Source organism: Crocodylus porosus, unplaced genomic scaffold, assembly GCF_001723895.1.
Source record: "Crocodylus porosus isolate Cpor-Errol unplaced genomic scaffold, CroPor_comp1, whole genome shotgun sequence".
NCBI lineage: Eukaryota > Metazoa > Chordata > Crocodylia > Crocodylidae > Crocodylus > Crocodylus porosus.
In genome coordinates, this window is record NW_017728931.1 from 10,299,711 (window position 1) to 10,315,195 (window position 15,485).

General features: G+C 42.7%; 1 protein-coding gene across 1 annotated transcript in view; it reads right to left on the reverse strand.

Moving 5' to 3' along the window:
* Positions 1 to 15,485, reverse strand: part of CRACR2A (calcium release activated channel regulator 2A) — a 111,364-nt gene that overhangs the window by 44,638 nt on the left and 51,241 nt on the right. The window contains exons 7-8 of the mRNA XM_019544193.1: positions 12,208 to 12,303; positions 683 to 870 (exon numbers count right to left, since the gene is read on the reverse strand). Coding sequence (XP_019399738.1) covers positions 683 to 870; positions 12,208 to 12,303 — 284 coding nt within the window. The remainder of the gene's footprint in view (positions 1 to 682; positions 871 to 12,207; positions 12,304 to 15,485) is intronic.

A 15,485-nucleotide genomic window follows, 5' to 3' on the forward strand; every position in this document is an offset into this window, starting at 1 on the left:
GTGCACAGGCTCTGTACTAGCCCTCTACAGGCGGTAATATTTGCAGTCAAGACAATCAGGAAACAAGTGACACCTGTGTAACCCCTCCTTTTGAGTGGTGCTTAGCTTAATAGCCTATTCTAGCTCACAGGACTAACCCCTTAAACTTAAGGTTGAATGAGAATATCCACTGAATGATAAAAAAGTATGGCTGGAAGGGACCTCTGGAGGTTATCCGGTCCAGCCCCCTGCCCAAGGCAGTATCATCCTTATCCAAACCATCCTATACAAATTGTCTAATAACCGATTAGTGAAACAACAGTCAACACTGACAACCACAGGGCATAACACCCTAAGCTAACACAGGCAAGGCAGGGGGACAATGGTAGCCAATGTTCCATCACTACAAGGACTGTTAAAAATATGCTTGAGAGATCCAAGGAACAAACATGATCGAGGCAAGCAGGCCTGGTCCTACACTGCCTGGCATCTTGCATAGTTGCACCATGTAGCTTGTGAAAAAGCTATTGCAAAACAAGAGTATATGTTAACTGCCTCAGTAGGTGGACAGTTCTGCTTGGGTGGTACTTTACAAACAGTTTGGGCAGATATAGGTCACTGAACAAGATGCAGGACACACAGAGAATCAGACTTGCTGTCTCTTCAAGCAAGCACACAAGCACCACAGGCAGCTGTCACTTACACTTCTTTTTCTTCCTGCAGTTTTGAAGCCTCCTCCTGAAGCATCTGTAACTGCTGCTGGGCGATGGTTAACTCCTGAGAAGTTCTCTCCAGATCCTGCAGCAGCTCCTTATTTGTTAGCTTCAGCTTGGTGTTCTCTACTTTGGTCTCTCGCTTGTCATTGTGCAGCTCCTTACACTGCCCCTCCAACTAGGGGAGGGAAGGGGGGAAAACAAAGAACGTCATCCACTGATTGCACCACCTTATCTTTGCAGCAAAATGATTCTTCAATGTTAAAGCCTTAGGGCAGTGGTGGCCAGTCTTTTTTGGTAAGCTTACCACAAGTAAAGTCTAAAATATAAGGTAGTGCCACTCTAATAATCAGCCAACACCCTCGCCCAGTGCCACCAAATCCTGTCACCATGGGGAAAAGGCAACACTGAATTTGTTGGTACCTACTCCCACAGCTCCCAGGGGGCCAGAGCCTCAAACCAGCACCACTCCTCTAGTCCACCCCTAATCTCATTGCTGGTGTTCCCTTTAACTCAGTGACTGGGGCTTGTGAGCTGAAGATAATAGCTAACCATGATACTTGTGGAGCACATACCCTGAGTTAGCCACCACTGACTTAGTATTTCTATACAGGGGAGCAATTACAAAATAAGCAAGCAAAATAATTTAATGCACAGCAGCTATTCTATGCTACCTCCCCAGGTAGACACATTAAGAGCACCAAGGCCAAGCTGATAAAGTTTTATTCATCTTCTACAGAGGATACTTGGGAAGGGTGATAAACAGAGAGTAGCTAACTGTAGCTCCTATTGCACAGAAAAGCTCTGGCACAATGCTTTAACCTGCCACTGACTTGATTAAACAAACAAAACACCTTTATTTAATACAAATACTTGCCTGAAACTTGCAAGTGTTTTGTTAAAAATTAGGGTCTTTATTACTATTAACACCTTCTCAGTGACATTGAGGGCCTAGACTGTCTGTGAGTAGGCTATGGCTCCAGTTGATGGCGACTGGGGCAGAGATCAAAAAGGGTCAACTGTGGCTCCCCAAACCTGAAGCTATTTCTATGATGACCCAGGCCTCAGCTCGGTTTAAAAACAGCCTCAGGATGTCTCTATACATGATCTATACCTGCCCCTGGTTTCACCCACCACTCTACACAGCAGACTGGAAGAGCTTAGAACAGGGGCGGGCAAGATGCAGCCCACCAGGCCATTCTATCCAGCCCACAGGGCCCCTAAAAAATTTAGAAAATTAATATTTATCTGCCCCGGCTACCTGTCATATGGCCCTCAATGGCTTGCCAAAACTCAGTAAGCAGCCCTCCGCCCAAAATAATTGCCCGCCCCGGGTTAAAACATTCTGCACCAGTGAGGACTTATTCATACCCAGAGAATCCCAACTGTGCAGGTCAGGACAGTGTGTAGCCCTGCTCTAGCACCAGAGCAAGGCAAAAGGGGAAGAACCAAGTTCTGAAATCAGGGAGAAGAAAGTTGTCAGAAATAAGAAATGTAGACTAACTATAACAGACAACCTGTCAGAAAAGCAATGACCAACCTGACTTCCTTCTGTGCATGGTGACAGGCTCTGCGGATGAGAGGACAGCAGTGGCTGTGATATACCTTGACAACAGCAAGGCTTTTGACAATCTCTCACATTCTCATTAACACTACAGAAAGGATGTAGACAACTTAGAGAGTCCAGTAGAGGGCAACAAAAGTGGTTAGAAGGCTGGGGCACATGACTTATGAGGAGAGGCTGAGAGAACTGGACTTCTTTAGTCTGGAGAAGAGAAGACGGAGGGGGGATTCAACTACCTGGAGGACTGTTCCAAAGAGGATGGAGCTAGACTATTCTCAGTGGTGGCAGATAACAAAATAGGGAGCAATGGTTTCAAAGTGCAGCAAGGGAAGTTTTTTCTTAATACCTAACCTAAACACTCTCATGAGGAGGGTAGTAAAACAGTTACCCAGAGGGGTGGTGAAATCCTTAGAGTTTTTTAAGATGCAGGTAGACAAAGCCTTGGCTGGGATGATATAGTTGGGGACGGTCTTGCTTTGAGCAGAGGGTTGGACTAGATGACCTCCTGAATTTTCTATGATTCTAAGATAAGGAAATACAGACTAGACAAAAGTACTGTAAGACAGATAAATACCTGGTTGGATCAGATGAATAATGGTTGGAACATCATGCTCAACAAGTAGCCATGAATGTCTCAATGTCAGGTTGAGAGGAAGCATCAAATGGGGTTCCCCAGGGGTCTTTCCTGAGTCCAGTATTGTTGCATACCTTCATTAATGATCTCAATGATGGGATTGAGTGCATGCTTAGGAAGTTTGAGGAGGACATCAAGTTGGGTAGAGTTGCAGGCATTTTGGAGGTTAAGGCTAGCAGACATTTTGGAGGTTAAGGCTAGCATCCAGAAAGACCTAGACAGACTGGAGAAATGGTCTGCAAGGACTTAGGGGCTGCGTTAGACCATAAACTGAATATGATGAGCCAACAGTGTGCTCTTGCTGCAAAAAGCAAAAAAACCCAACAACAACAAAAACCCAGCATACTGTGCTATGTTAACAGGAGTGTCACTTTCAAATCAAGGGAAATGATTCTTCCACTCTATTCAGCACTGGTGAGGCTTCACATAAAGTACTGTGTCCAGTTTTGGGCCCCACACTTCTAGAAAAATGTGGACAGATTGGAAACAGTCCAGTGCAGAGAAGCAAAAGTGATTAGGGGCCTGGGAAGCAAGATTTATGAGAAAAGGCTGAAAGAATTAGGATTATTTAGTTTAGAGAAGAGCAGACTAAGAGGAAATTGGGTAACAGTCTTCAAATACCTGCAGAGTGATTACGGAAAGGATGGACACAGGCCTAAGGGACAAGACTAGAAGCAAAGGCCTCAAGCTTCAGGAGGGAAAATTTAAACTGGAAGCTAAAAGGAACTTTGACTATGAAGGCAGTCATGCACTGGAACAAGCTATCTAGAGAAATTATGGGATCACCATTCTTACAAGTTTTCAAAAGCAAGTTAGACAGACACTTGGCTGGGATGGTTCAGTCAGGGATGATCCTGCCTTGAGTAGGGGGCTGGACTAGATGACCTTGTAAGGTCCCTTCCAGCTTTATTTTCCTATGATCCTATGAAAGGGTACCCAGAAATACATAAAAACTACTTCTATTTTTTCCCCAAGTGTGTTTTAAAATATGTCAAGTGCATTGGGAGTTTTAAAATGATACAAGTTAAGTCTCTGAGACAGACACACACAAGGAATGAAAAGCCCCAGAACACAAATATTGCCTGTCACTGAACTTTTGTGCTTCTGGAAGGCAGGGACTGACTACATTGAGTACAGGCAGGTTTCCTTACCCAGCTCTGCCAATCTGCCCCTCAGCCCCGAGCACCCTTGATGTTCTGGTTCTGGGTCTGTAGCATGTAAAATACTCGGCCATGTTTTTTTTAGCTTGTTCACAAACAGTTCACTAGGGTTATTTGATGTCTGATCTCTGAGTGCCAAGCTGTGTTCTTTAGTGCTGACCAGTGGCATAGAAGTCAAACAAGGTATTAGAGTCCTCCACTGAGGAAAACAAAAAAAGAACTAAAAGAATAGCTTCAATCTAATAGTGTTTTACATTTCCAAGGGGAGGAGCAGAAAGGGAGAAGGCTACAAATTATCACAACAAGTGAATTTTAAGAGCATGAGATCTGTTCTTTTCTGGGGGTGTGCTCACTGCAAGGTGTTCACCCAGAAAAATGAGTTTGTGAAAGATTTATAGTCTGGGTGAAGAGTTGAGGTATGATCTTCCCCTCATGTTGTATGATGTTAACTGCCCATGTGGTCCTGTTTGTGCAAGATGCAGGCCAAGGCTCCCATCCATTTTTTTTTTGTTTCACAGCTCTGGTAAGAGGCCATAGGGAACTCTGTTCCCTTGTTGTGATAAGTAGCTTCCTGCTCTTTACAAAATGTACCAGCAACCTGTCTTTTAGAAGGGTTGAGCGCCTCACAAATCCAGCTGAGTTAAGTGGGAACTGAGGCTGTGCAGACCCTCTGAAAAAACAATCATACCCTATACATTGCAGATGCTGGCTTATCATTTTCTATATTAGGGTCTGTAAACTGCCCATCACTAGAGGCAGTTTGCAATGCCATCTTTGGCATCAGTAATTGCATCTGTTTTACAAAACTGCTTGCAGGGTGTAGCTGTGTGTTTGTAAGGCTTGTGTTATTGTTAAGTATATGTGGTAGAACTGTGCCTATAGACAGTAGTTGATAAAGGGGAGCTCAACAACTCTTCATCCCTGGAGTCCCACCCTAGTCCTAGAAGTGGAATTGAAGTGGTATGTTAGCTCTGACATTCACTTCTACACTGAGGCAGATTTCACCCAACAGGACACAAGTATAAGTAAAGCAACTTTGCTGCTACACCTGAGTGAACACTCGCAATGTTTTATCAGATTCCCTCACACTTTGCTTGTGACCTAAATCACAATCTGAATTGGCTACACATTCAGGAGGGGAATGGATATGCACTAATCACTATGTCATCAACTGTGCAACCACACACAACAGAAAGATGCATCATTATGAGGGGAAGGAAGGGGGGACACCTACAATTCGCTGCTGATTAGGAATAGCATTGCTAAATTATATTAAAAAATCTTACATTTACTGAAATTTAGGATGCAAAGTAAATACCACAAAAAAGATGCATGTCCAACAGCAATGATACTTCACACTAGTAATATTAATTCATGTGCATGGAGCATCCTGCACATATGACAGGCAATACAAGTAGTGATGCCTGAATTAAAGTTGTCCAGTGATTTTGATTATAAGATTTCTGTTATTACTCGCTTATGCTTTAAATATGGAACAAGGTTAATGTTGCTGGTGAAACTTTTTTCATTTCCTAAAAGTTTATTTTAATTATGCAATATCAGCTCTGTATTAAAGTACAGTGATTGGCAAGGGCTTTTGGCATTCAGTTTCCATGTTTAAACATCAGCTTATTGATCATTAATACTGCCAGCATGCAAATATGCCCAACCTAGTTCTAACAATCACACTTTCATTGAGGTGAAAGGGATGGAGACAATTTGTGTCAGCTTAGCTTCAGAGAAATAGATGGCCTGATTCTGGTGGTTTTTGACAGCCTGGCACCATGGAATGCTGCAGAGCAGCAATAAACCAGCTTAATTTTCTGGGTAAAACTGGAGCTGTGGCTGCTTTGCATTAATGGCAGAAAGAAGCCAGAATTCCCTATTGAGCCTGGCCAAGAAACATTTTTTTTTAAACAAAAGCTTAGAATTCGTAAAATGTGGCAAAAAATTGCTGGGGACTCTCAAATTGCAGGATCTAAAATATTTCCCCCAAACCAGCTGTTTTCTCCTACTCATCTTATTAAGGCTTTTTGTTAGAGACAGACAGGCACATTTTAATGAGAATGTTTCTCATGCAAGTTATTCCAGTAGTAAAAGCTCAAAAGGAGCAAGCTGAAGGCCAGACAGAGACCATGGCTAGAGAATTCAAATACCAGAAATTCAATGTCTTGTAAAGTAACAGCCATCTGAAATGGATATTCACTTACAAAGTTAATTTGAAAATGTAATCATTGCAGGTGCTATAATTTGCACCCAGTATGAAGTGAGGCTCTAGTATTTTAATATCAGAGGTGCCAATGGTATAGAAAACACAGTGCTTGCTACTGTCAGTAAAGAGCAATTAAGTTTAATTGTGCTTGGTGGTAAATAGTTGCAATATCAGATCTGGAAGAGATGACCAGTCTCAGAAGTGATCATATGTTGTAGCAATGTGCTGCTCTAGGCTAACAGAACAATACTAATCATTTGTATGACAGCTGTGCAGACATCTTTGAAGTGATAACCACACACTATTCTAGAAATGTCTCACTAGGGAGCCTGCCATTCAGTTGAAGGACCCATTATGTCTGATTTTCAACTGGAATAAATCAGTGTAGGCCCACAAAGCAAATATTCACTGAAGCCTAGGAACTGACTCACAATGCACAAACATTCAGATGAGAGGTATTGGAAGATACTCTCGTGGCCCCCAGCTGCAGCAGCTTAATGCTGAGTGAAGCCCAGGTTCATCCAGTGTTGGGACAGTCTCCCATTAATAGATACTGCCCTTGCAACAGTGCCCCCTGCATGCCTCCTCCTCCCCCCACGCAAACATGCAGGCAGACACTTTCCGCATCCTGAATTCAACAACCCTTTCTCTTTCCTTCCCCTTCACCAATCACAACCCATCTCCCTTACCCAATCCTGCTCATCTTCCTCCACACCCAACTAGACCCCCACCCCCCATGACCTCTCCTTCCCAGTCTAGACCTCCCCAGACTCCCAAAGAACAGAAATTAAACTATTCTTTCCCTGCCAACACAGATCTCACTTATGTTCACCTCCCAGAACAAGGCTTCTCCCAGCCTACAGTTCTGTGGTAGTCTCCCTATACATATCCCTTAAGCCAGGGATGGGCAATTATTTTGGACTAAGGGCAGCTTACTGAGTTTGGGCAAGCTGTCGAGGGCTGTATAGGTAGCCCCACCCCTTGACAGGTGCCCCACCCTCTGGCTGTCATCTTGTGACTGGAAGTCCCAGCCCCTAACCCCTGACCTTTGCCAACAGAAGTCCCTCCCCTTGCCCTCAAAAGTACTCCTTTCAGCAAAGATTTTTCCATCTTGGAACCAGAAAAATAAGAATTTATATTCTAAAAGAAAACATCTACAACATTCATTAACTTGATTTCAAAAAATATTTTTGTCCTGATTTACATGTGTTTGTATAGTGTACATAGAAGTGATTGCTTAAAATGAAGTCTTACTCTTGTATGTTGTGGGGGTTGGGTATAGGTTTGTGAGAGGCTGTGAGTGTGTGGATATGTGGGGTGCAGGAGAGGGTGTGGGTGTGTCTATGGGGGTGGATAGATAGAGAGGGTGTGGGGTGAGGGAGCTTGTGGGTGTGTGTGTGGATATGTGGGGTGTGGGTGGGTATGGGGTTAGTGGGAGGATGTGTGTGGGGGGAGGGTGGCTGGGCTATGTGTGGAGATATGGGGGCGTATGTATGGTGGGGTGTGAGTGTGGGACTCACACCCCATGAACATACACACACACTGTCCCTGCCCACACACTGCCCACACACACACCCCTCCCACTCCTGGCCCTGTGGTACTGGCACAGCTCGTGCTCCCCAGTCCAGTGATGCAGCCTGGGACCATGTGGTGCTGGAACAGTGAGGGGGAAGAAGGCAGGGAAATGGCTGGGGGTGAGGCAGGGTTGGGCTGCTTAGTCCTGCCAGCTCCCCCTGGGTCCAAACTGCCCCTAGCTCTTGTCATCTTTGACAGGCAGCCAGGAGCAGGGCCAGATAGAATGTCCTGGCAGGCAGGATCCAGCCCATGGGCCGTATTTTGCCCACCCCTTTGTTAAGCCAAGCTGTGTTTGCTGCTAGGCCCCCAGTGTCAACTCTCTGAAATGTCAGCATGACATCATGCTGTGGATTTGGGGCACTGCACATCCTATCCTGCAATATACCACCATGAAAGCATGTTGGCAAGCCAAGAGGGTAACAAGTGTCAAAAAGGGTCAGGCCAAGAAACTTCTTGGTCTGCAGTGGCACATTGCACCTGCATGATGACAATTGTACATCTGCAAGGGGCTAGGCCCCTGGGATTTACAGAAGTGCATTCTGTCAACCTCTGTGTAGCCTGTCAGCATGGGGCTTGACTTAGTTCTTCTATTAACCCTTCTCTTAGGTATTCATACAACTCAAAAAGAGATGCCCCATCTGGCTGAGTCCTTAGCAGCAGCACAGAGCACATCTCAGTCAGCAGATTGTCTTTTAATATTCTACCACCCACTGTAGCACAGGAATAATGAGATTGGGTTGAAAAAAAAAATTAGAACATCTTTGCCTAATGAATGTAGCTTGGATGACAGAGTTTGTATTATTCTCAAGAGGTCCCTTCATGATCTAGCAAGGATAATGTAATTAAATAAAGTTACCATTGCTTGTTTAAAAAGAATAAATTCAATTGGCAAAATCTATGTGGGTTTATGAGAATGGAAGAGGGTGGGGAAGTCATCGACTAAGAGAAAAAAAATAGGCACTAAGAGCCAGATTCTGCTCACACATGTAATATAAATCAGGAATCATCCCATAAAATGAATGGTGTTACACTGCTATCTAAACCAGGAGGAAGGAAGGAGAGTCAGGCCCTGTGCACTGGACAAAGAGGAAAGGACAAATGTGAATAGTAAATTTAATGTATTACTGCATTGAGTTATACTTCTGAGTGGGGGAGTGGAGAAATCATTGAGCTGCTTAACTGGAGAGCATTCAGATGTTATAACTTAGTTTGGTAAGGGGCATCATTCACCTGTTTCAATGACAGAGGCTTCAAGTGCAGTTTGCTCCCTGATTAAAAATACCTTCTGTCAACAATAAAAATTAGAAGTCAATTCTGTCCCTCCAGTGATGGCTGCCTTTTTCAACAGCCTGGCTATAAAAATAAAAAGGGGCATTTGGATTTTATAGGTGCATGTAAATCCTATAATTCAGCCCAGCTCTTGGGACAAATGAGACTGATGAAAAGGGGAAGGCGGGGCAGGGTGGAGAGGAGACATGAAACTTTTGTTTCATATTCCAAAACAAGGGAATAAAATCATGAAGCTCTTACTTAAACTTCTCTAGGAATCGTTGCAAATCTTACATGTATGAGGAAGAGTTAGAAACTGAGTAACAATTCAAGAGTCTGCCTAGGCCTTTACACCAAACAATGTAACACACACGACATACATGTTCTAAGAACTTGTACAGCAAAGAGGGAAGCCCTATGTGCTAAAGCCAGATGCCTTCCCAGTTGAGGTTGCTCAGCAGCAGTGAGAGCCCTCAGGCACTGGAGCCCACTGCCTTCCCTACTGCCCCAGGGGAAGGTACCTGGGGCTTCCCTCCCTTGCAGTGCACACTCGGCATAGAAGGAAGCAGGCTCCAGCACCTGAAGCTTCACTCCTGTGCTGTGCAGTCCCAGCAGGAAAGGAAACAGGCTCCAGCACATAGGGCTTCCTTCTTTGCTGTGCAAGTGCAGGCGCTGCGCATGAGTGGCAGGGAGTGCTGGCTATACAGATGAGCTGGTAGAGGCTGCGCCCCTCACTGTGATGTGCAGCGCTGCCTGGAGCTACCCCCCACCAGGTACCTGAGTGCCCCGCCCACTGTTGTGCTATGAGAGCGTGTGTGTGTGGGGGGGGTCCCCACACCCCCTACCCTCCCTCACACCCAAACCTTGCCCCTACAACCACCATATATACACCCCCACACACACACATCCCCACATCCTACCTCACACACACATCCACACCTCACCATACACACCCACCCTACACACCATACATACACATGCACTCACACACACACACCCACTCCACCCCCCCACTGTATACAAAACTAAGAATTTATTTTTGAGTTATTATGCAATCATCTCTATATACACACATCATGCAAACGCTGTACCAGGTCCTGAGGCGCTCATGACAAAAATATTTTTTGTAATAAAAATTAAAATATGTTCTACTGGTATTTAATTTTTAGTGTATAATTTGGTTGGGGTTTTTTGGTTCTATGATGGCAACCCTCCCCACCCCCGAATTATTTACAGGGTGGGGGCAAGGGAAGGGACTTCCAGTGGCAAGAGTTAGGGGGTGGGACTTCTAGTCTCAATGTGGAAACAAGGAGGCATGGCAACTGTCAGGGGGTGGGGCTACCCATGAGGCCCCTGACAAAGCACCAAAACTCATTAAGTGCCCCTCCACCTGAAATAATTGCCTGTCCCTTGTCTAACTAGCTGAAAACGGATATTTAAAAACTATTCAGGAAGCAAAAGGTGGGTAAGATCTAAATATCAACATAACCATTATGCTGTGGTGATTTATAACACCTTGCATTTTTGCAGTCAATGTCAGCCTGAAGGCACTCCAAATGCTTTACATGTGTGCATAAGTATAAATGCACACAGAATTCATTTAATCAGCTACTGAAATGCAGCTACCTCTGGGGTGGAACGTGGCAGACACCCATCAAACCTAAAAACTGTAGCAACGAAAAATACTCTTAACTCACAGGAACAGTGATCCAAGGCAACTAGAAAAAGGAAACTTTTTGGTGCCTTCCATAAAATACATTGATGACTTTAGTCTAGTTCACAATACATGTAGAAACACATTAGTACAATGATACAATCCAGTCTGAACAATCCCACTTCTTGTTCAGGTGTCATTCCTATCGACTCCCATAGGAGTCAAATCATGTTCTTGGAAAAAAATGCAAAGACCACTGGACCACAAGGGACTGAACTGGTCTTAAGTCCTCAACAGAGTGATCTTCCAGGTCAGGGCCGCCCCAAAAAACAGGTTACATTTACAGTACTTTGCAGCTCAACAGAGCAGGTCCATTTCTAGCAATACTCTCAGTCCTATAATCAGCAGAAAATTCACTCTTAAAATTGTTTAAATAATCCTGCCTTTTCTCCTTCATGGGTTTTGCAGCTATTTTGCTGGAAGTACTACACTTCCCCAAGGAGGCTATATATTTTTGTAGAACAAATGACACCAAGCACTGATATGGAAACATGACAAGCCAGTACCATTCTAGTGAACTAATGAGAGTAGCAGACCAAAATCCAGTCTTTCTTTTCTTAAGCACATGTAAATCTGCAGGCACACCAGTGGCATCATGGGAAATACGCTACTGTAAAACGACATTAGAGAAATGAGGCCAGAGGCCAGTGTACTTAAAAGACAATCTAAAATTTATGGCACTTGTTCTCTAGCATAACTAAGTAGCAGTTGACATCAGGCCAGTACACGGGTGTTCAGTGATGGCTTTAGGACCCCTTAATCATGAGCAGCCCAGGAATTAGGTCACTCTCTAGCCTAAATTAAAGCTAATGGGTTCTTCTATAGATGTGTAAAACTAGTCTAAGAGGGAGATAAAATCAGTGTCTTTGTTTTTGTAATGTCTTATGAAAGAAAGCATGTACTTTAGAAACTGAGATTAAATTTTTCAAAGTAGTGGCAACTTGGAAGTCTCAATCCAATTTTCAAAAGGGATTTAAGTGCCTACATCATCTATTTAGTTCTCCAGAGGGTCAGATTTTTACAAGTATTTGGGCACTTAATGATGCAATTGGCAGAGCTTTTGAAAAAAAAAAAAAAAAAGTCTTCCTAGGTGCCTAAATACATTTAGGGATCAGGCCCTAAGCATCTAAGGCACATCTGAAAACTTTACTCAATATATTTACTTAACATTAATGAATTTTCGCTTTATAGGGACATGTGTACTACTCCTGTTCAAAGACTTAAAATCAATAAAGAGAATATAAAACAGGTTTCACTGTAGATTTCTAGCTTTCCTGATGATTTACAGCTTCTAAAATTTCTCAAAAAGTTGAAATACTGCTAATGGCCCAAGAGAAAGAAAAACAATCAAGCCAGAAGTCATATGGACAAATCCATGGTTAAGTACCCTTTTCTGTTTTTGAATCAGTTGTTCCAATTCTTGTTCTTTTGATAGAAGTTTGTGTTCCAGGTCTTGACTGCGGGACTGAAATCTCTCCGTGTCCTGCAAAAACAAGGAAGGTGAAAATTAAACAAAAAGGCCCGGTCTTATCCATGAAGGCAACACTGTCCACAGGATAAGGTGCAAGACAAGTTATCAGATCTGGAAATCAAGGATAGACTGTGAAGAGTGAAGGAAAATAGCTTAGGGTAAGGCTAAGGTGAATTTTCCCTCACTCAGGAGGGCAAATCTTCTGGTTGGGTAAGTGGCACTTCTCTACAAGTTACTGAGCTTGATTTAGGAATTACTGAGTGAAATTCTATAGACCCTTTTATGCACATCTTAAATGGTGCCTTCTGCTTTCAAAATACATTTATTAGCCACATTAGTTTAACTTTAGAATAATATCACTGGGGTAAGAGTTACACTGGTATAAGCAAGGAAAGAGATGGGTCTCGAGTGTTTGGAGTCCTCCTCTCTGATTATATGGCTAGCTAACTAACTTATCTGGAAAAATATCTGAATAAATGAGAACTCCCCCTGCTTCCATTACGAACTACAGTTGTAAGACAGCCCCTCAGATGCTGTAAACTGTCAGCAATTCTAGACCAGAGGTGGGCAAAATGCAGCCCAGGGCCAGATGCGGCCCACCAGCCCATTTTATCCAGCCCGTGAGGCCCCTAAAAAATTTAGAAAATGTAATATTAATCTGCCCTGGGCTGCCTGTCATGCAGCCCTCAATGGCTTGCCAAAACTAAGTAAGCGGCCCTCTACCCAAAATAATCGCCTATCCCTGTTTTAGACACTTAAAATTGAAATGAGTGTCCACTAAGGTCCCCAGGAAAACTCTTGTTAGATAATGATTAAGTCTCCCTAAAACAGGTAAGCATGGGAACAATGAAATGTTCCTACCTCTTTACTTTGGCTCCTAAGAATACACTTAATGGGGCATTTTAATACATGTTAACTGGCTCCTTATGCAGAAGACTACGTAGCCAAATGAATAAAGACACAGTAACCATTCCTTTAAATAAAGCCCTCAGTCAGTAGGTTACCAACTATCTTAAATAACAATAATTTGGATTTATTTGGCTCCTTAACAATACCTTTTAGTGTATTTTTTCAAGTGTTGCTTTTTATGTGAGCAGGTAATCATTTCCTTTTTCCACTTGGCATTAGTGTACGTAGTGTCCCTGAGAGTTTGAATTATGGAAAGAAGTTAAAATTCACTCAAAAAACAAATCAGGCAAGCCAAGAAACAGTATGATTCTTCAGTGTCTGATACCTGCTAGTACAAGTGCTGAGTAACTTAAAATAACTAAAATGAGGAGGTCTATGACAAGGGCTTGAAATAGTAATAGATGAATGAATTAATAAGAGAATTTATGACACTGCTTTAATCATGAGCAAGTTAAGTAATAGTTCAAGGCAAGCATCTTTATATTTTTTAGATTTTCAATTTTATTTCAGTAGTTCACTATTTTTATTAGAGCACTCAAAACCCAGTCTCTTCCACAGCAAATTTCATGAGGTAGAATCACAAAACCCACTGGCTTATTTCATTTCAGGCAGAAGGTGTAGATTTGCACTTTGTAGCCTAACTAAATCATAATCTTTCATGAGCATGGGCTTATTTCATCAGATGCTGATTATTTCAGCACCAGTATAGTTCAACCACCAGTATAGTTCAACCAGCTCCAGAGTGGAATACCATTGCTGTTTAAGAGTCTTTGCTAACATCCTCTGAATGCAATGGAAAGATTCCCACTGATTTTAGTAGGCACTAGGTTAGGCCCTGATGGTGCATACGGCAGAAAGCAAAGACAAAAAAAATGATACAACTGAAAATTAGGGGAACATCTAAAACATCATATTTGATGGATGCAGAGTTGCTCTGGAATAATTAATGACTACTGTATGCTGACCTACTTCTTGGAATATTAACTTTAAAGATATATTGGTTTCACTCACAGAGCTGTGAGGAAACAAAACAAGAAAGCCAAACAACTCCAGATATGCAACCCTTAATATAAGAAGGGTATATTTCTGGCAGAGAGGAAAAAAGTATGGGAAAATAATGGGGAAGGATAATAGCAACTGAAAAAGAGACACTCAAGAGACTGGGTGATTAGTAGTAAGCTGTTTAGGGTTGGTGGAGAAGACAGCTGTGACAGACACCGACTGGGGTGGCTAACAAAATGAAGTGTGCCTTAGGGGAATGGTATGCCTTTAGGAAAGATCGATATAAATGTAGATTATTGCATTCAAATCCTTTTCTCTTATACTTTGTTCCTGCTGTGTTAAGTAAGTGCTGAAATGGTCTAGGAAGGCTGCCCTTTCTCTATATTTATCACAGATCACAGAATCCAGAAAGGAGGATAAATCACAAGGGCCAAGCCCAGTTGGGACCTCTAGGGTAAGCCCAGTTGACTTATATATAGGGCAAAGTAGCTCACAGGCCATAAGTGTATGAACAAACATTAAATTGAAAAGCTCCAAATCCCATTCCAATTTGTTCCTGTTTTTTCACGAGTCATTTTTGAAGGGCTTCATCAAGGGTGAATGTTTGAGGCACTTATAAAGGCACTAGAAGCACTTCATACAGAGCATCTGTCCATGGCCTAAGAGTAAGGAAACTAGAAAATTCTACCCCAGGGGACATAAAAGGAAATAAAAGTAAAGTAATAAAAAATAAAAAGGTATGTATTATAATATCCCAGGAAGCATGCTCGGAGACCAGGAACAAGACAGACTTGCAACAAACCTTGCAAGTATGCCACCATATAAATTACTCAGAAAGGAATCTGATTAGGACATGAAGACTAGTGCTATTGTCAACAGTGCTAGGGGATCTTTTATAAACAGAAGTAGTCAGGACTTTGACATTAAATCTTCCCCAAGATGACAGCTCCAGAAGCTCCTACAACATGGGCCAGTGGTTTACTAGCTGTATCAGATAATTAATACCACCCTCTGAATCACAGCATCATGCAGAACTCAAGCACTCCTCCGTATCCCATTTGAGTAGTTTGAGCTTGTGCATCTGAGCTTGTGATCTGTTGAGATCATGACACAGCGTCGTAAAGAAATTTATGCTTTATTTTACTGAATTTTTCAATTTTTTTGAGGGCGGGGTGGGGGGAGGTTACTTCTCTTTTCCTACTGGCTGAAACTAATGAAATTATCATGGTGTAAACAGGTATAAGTGACAGCAGTGTCCATATGCAAAACAAAAAGGAAACTCA